This window comes from Mastigoproctus giganteus, chromosome 14 (genome assembly GCF_048544385.1).
Source record: "Mastigoproctus giganteus isolate SK-2022 chromosome 14, ASM4854438v1, whole genome shotgun sequence".
In the NCBI taxonomy this organism is placed as follows: Eukaryota; Metazoa; Arthropoda; class Arachnida; order Uropygi; family Thelyphonidae; genus Mastigoproctus; species Mastigoproctus giganteus.
The window spans coordinates 105,380,958-105,382,286 of NC_143588.1; the positions used below are offsets into that span (position 1 = coordinate 105,380,958).

At 33.3% G+C, this 1,329-nt stretch overlaps 1 protein-coding gene across 1 annotated transcript; it reads left to right on the forward strand.

Annotated features, from left to right (window-relative positions):
- Positions 1 to 278: 278 nt before the first annotated feature.
- LOC150075490 (uncharacterized) lies at positions 279 to 1,061 on the forward strand. The gene has a single exon (XM_090388510.1). It carries the CDS (start codon positions 279 to 281, stop codon positions 1,059 to 1,061), a length of 783 nt encoding a protein of 260 aa, XP_090244636.1.
- The last annotated feature ends 268 nt before the right edge of the window (positions 1,062 to 1,329 follow it).

Genomic DNA, 1,329 nt, shown 5'->3' on the forward strand with positions numbered 1-1,329 from the left:
AGAAACCTAAGATTTAGTTAACAGTGAAAGTTCAAAGTATAATAAGATAATTATTTGACTTTGATTACATTTATCCATATGTCAGTATAATTCATTTTTTTCACTTTTCAGAATTAAGGAGAAACTGTTTTCAAGTCAACAAAATGAGTGAAACAGCAAGAATAAAAAAAGTGTGACCTTGTGTGTATTTTAAATATTGATAAGAAACAGTCTCTTAATTCAAAGTGAATGTTTCCAGAAATACTAAAAGAGGAATTAAAGTTGACAATGTCAGAAATATGAAAGAAGAACATAAAAAGAAAGCATCGACTTATCCATGTCATAAAACCCTTCAAACTAAAGAAAAACGATTTGCATGCAAAATGTGTGGTAATGCATATTCACAGTCAAGGAACCTAAAAATACATTTGTTAGTTCATACACAGAAGAAACAATATACATGTGAAATATGTTCAAAGGCATTTTTAACGTCATCTAGACTAAAAATGCATCTTTTAGTTCATACTCAGGAGAAGCCATTTACTTGTGATATATGTAGCAAGGCATTTTCACAGTCAAGTTCCCTGAAAACCCATTTGTTAGTTCATACTCACGAGAAACCATTTACATGTGAAATATGTGCAAAGGCATTTTCAACATCATCTAGTCTGAAAACGCATCTGTTAGTTCATACTCACGAGAAGCCATTTTCTTGTGAAATATGTAGCAAAGCATTTTCACAGTCAGGTTCCCTGAAAACACATTTGTTAGTTCATACACAAAAGAAACCATTTTCTTGTGAAATATGTGGTAAGCCATTTTCACAATCAAGTTCCTTGAAAACCCATTTGTTAGTTCATACTCAGGAGAAGCCATTTTCTTGTGAATTATGTCAGAGAGCATTTTCACAATCACATCATCTCAAAACACACCTATTAGTTCATACCAAAGAAAAGCCATTTTCTTGTGCAATATGTGCCAGGGCATTTTCACAGTCACATAATTTAAAAATACATCTGTTCATTCATACCAAAGAGAAGCCAATTTCTTGTGAAACATGTGGCAAGGCATTTCACAATTAAGTTACCTGAAAAGACATCTGTTTTTTTGCTGCTGTATAAGCCTTTCTTGCATTATTTGCTAATGCTAATGCATGGAAATTGTGGTGGTTTTTTTGTCCGACAAACAGGCCAATCGATTTTAAATTTGAAATGAATGGCATTTGAAAATTTGCGGTCACATGCTGCTTTTTAACATAGTCCCCTTTGGGCATTTTTGCCACTGATGCTGCAATGCATTGATTCCAGATGCAAAGAACATCTTTTTGTCTTCAGGCTTCATGTGCTGCAG

Coding starts and splice junctions, on each gene's coding strand:
- LOC150075490 (XM_090388510.1), top strand. CDS start 279: ATGAAAGAAGAACATAAAAAGAAAGCATCGACTTATCCATGTCATAAA.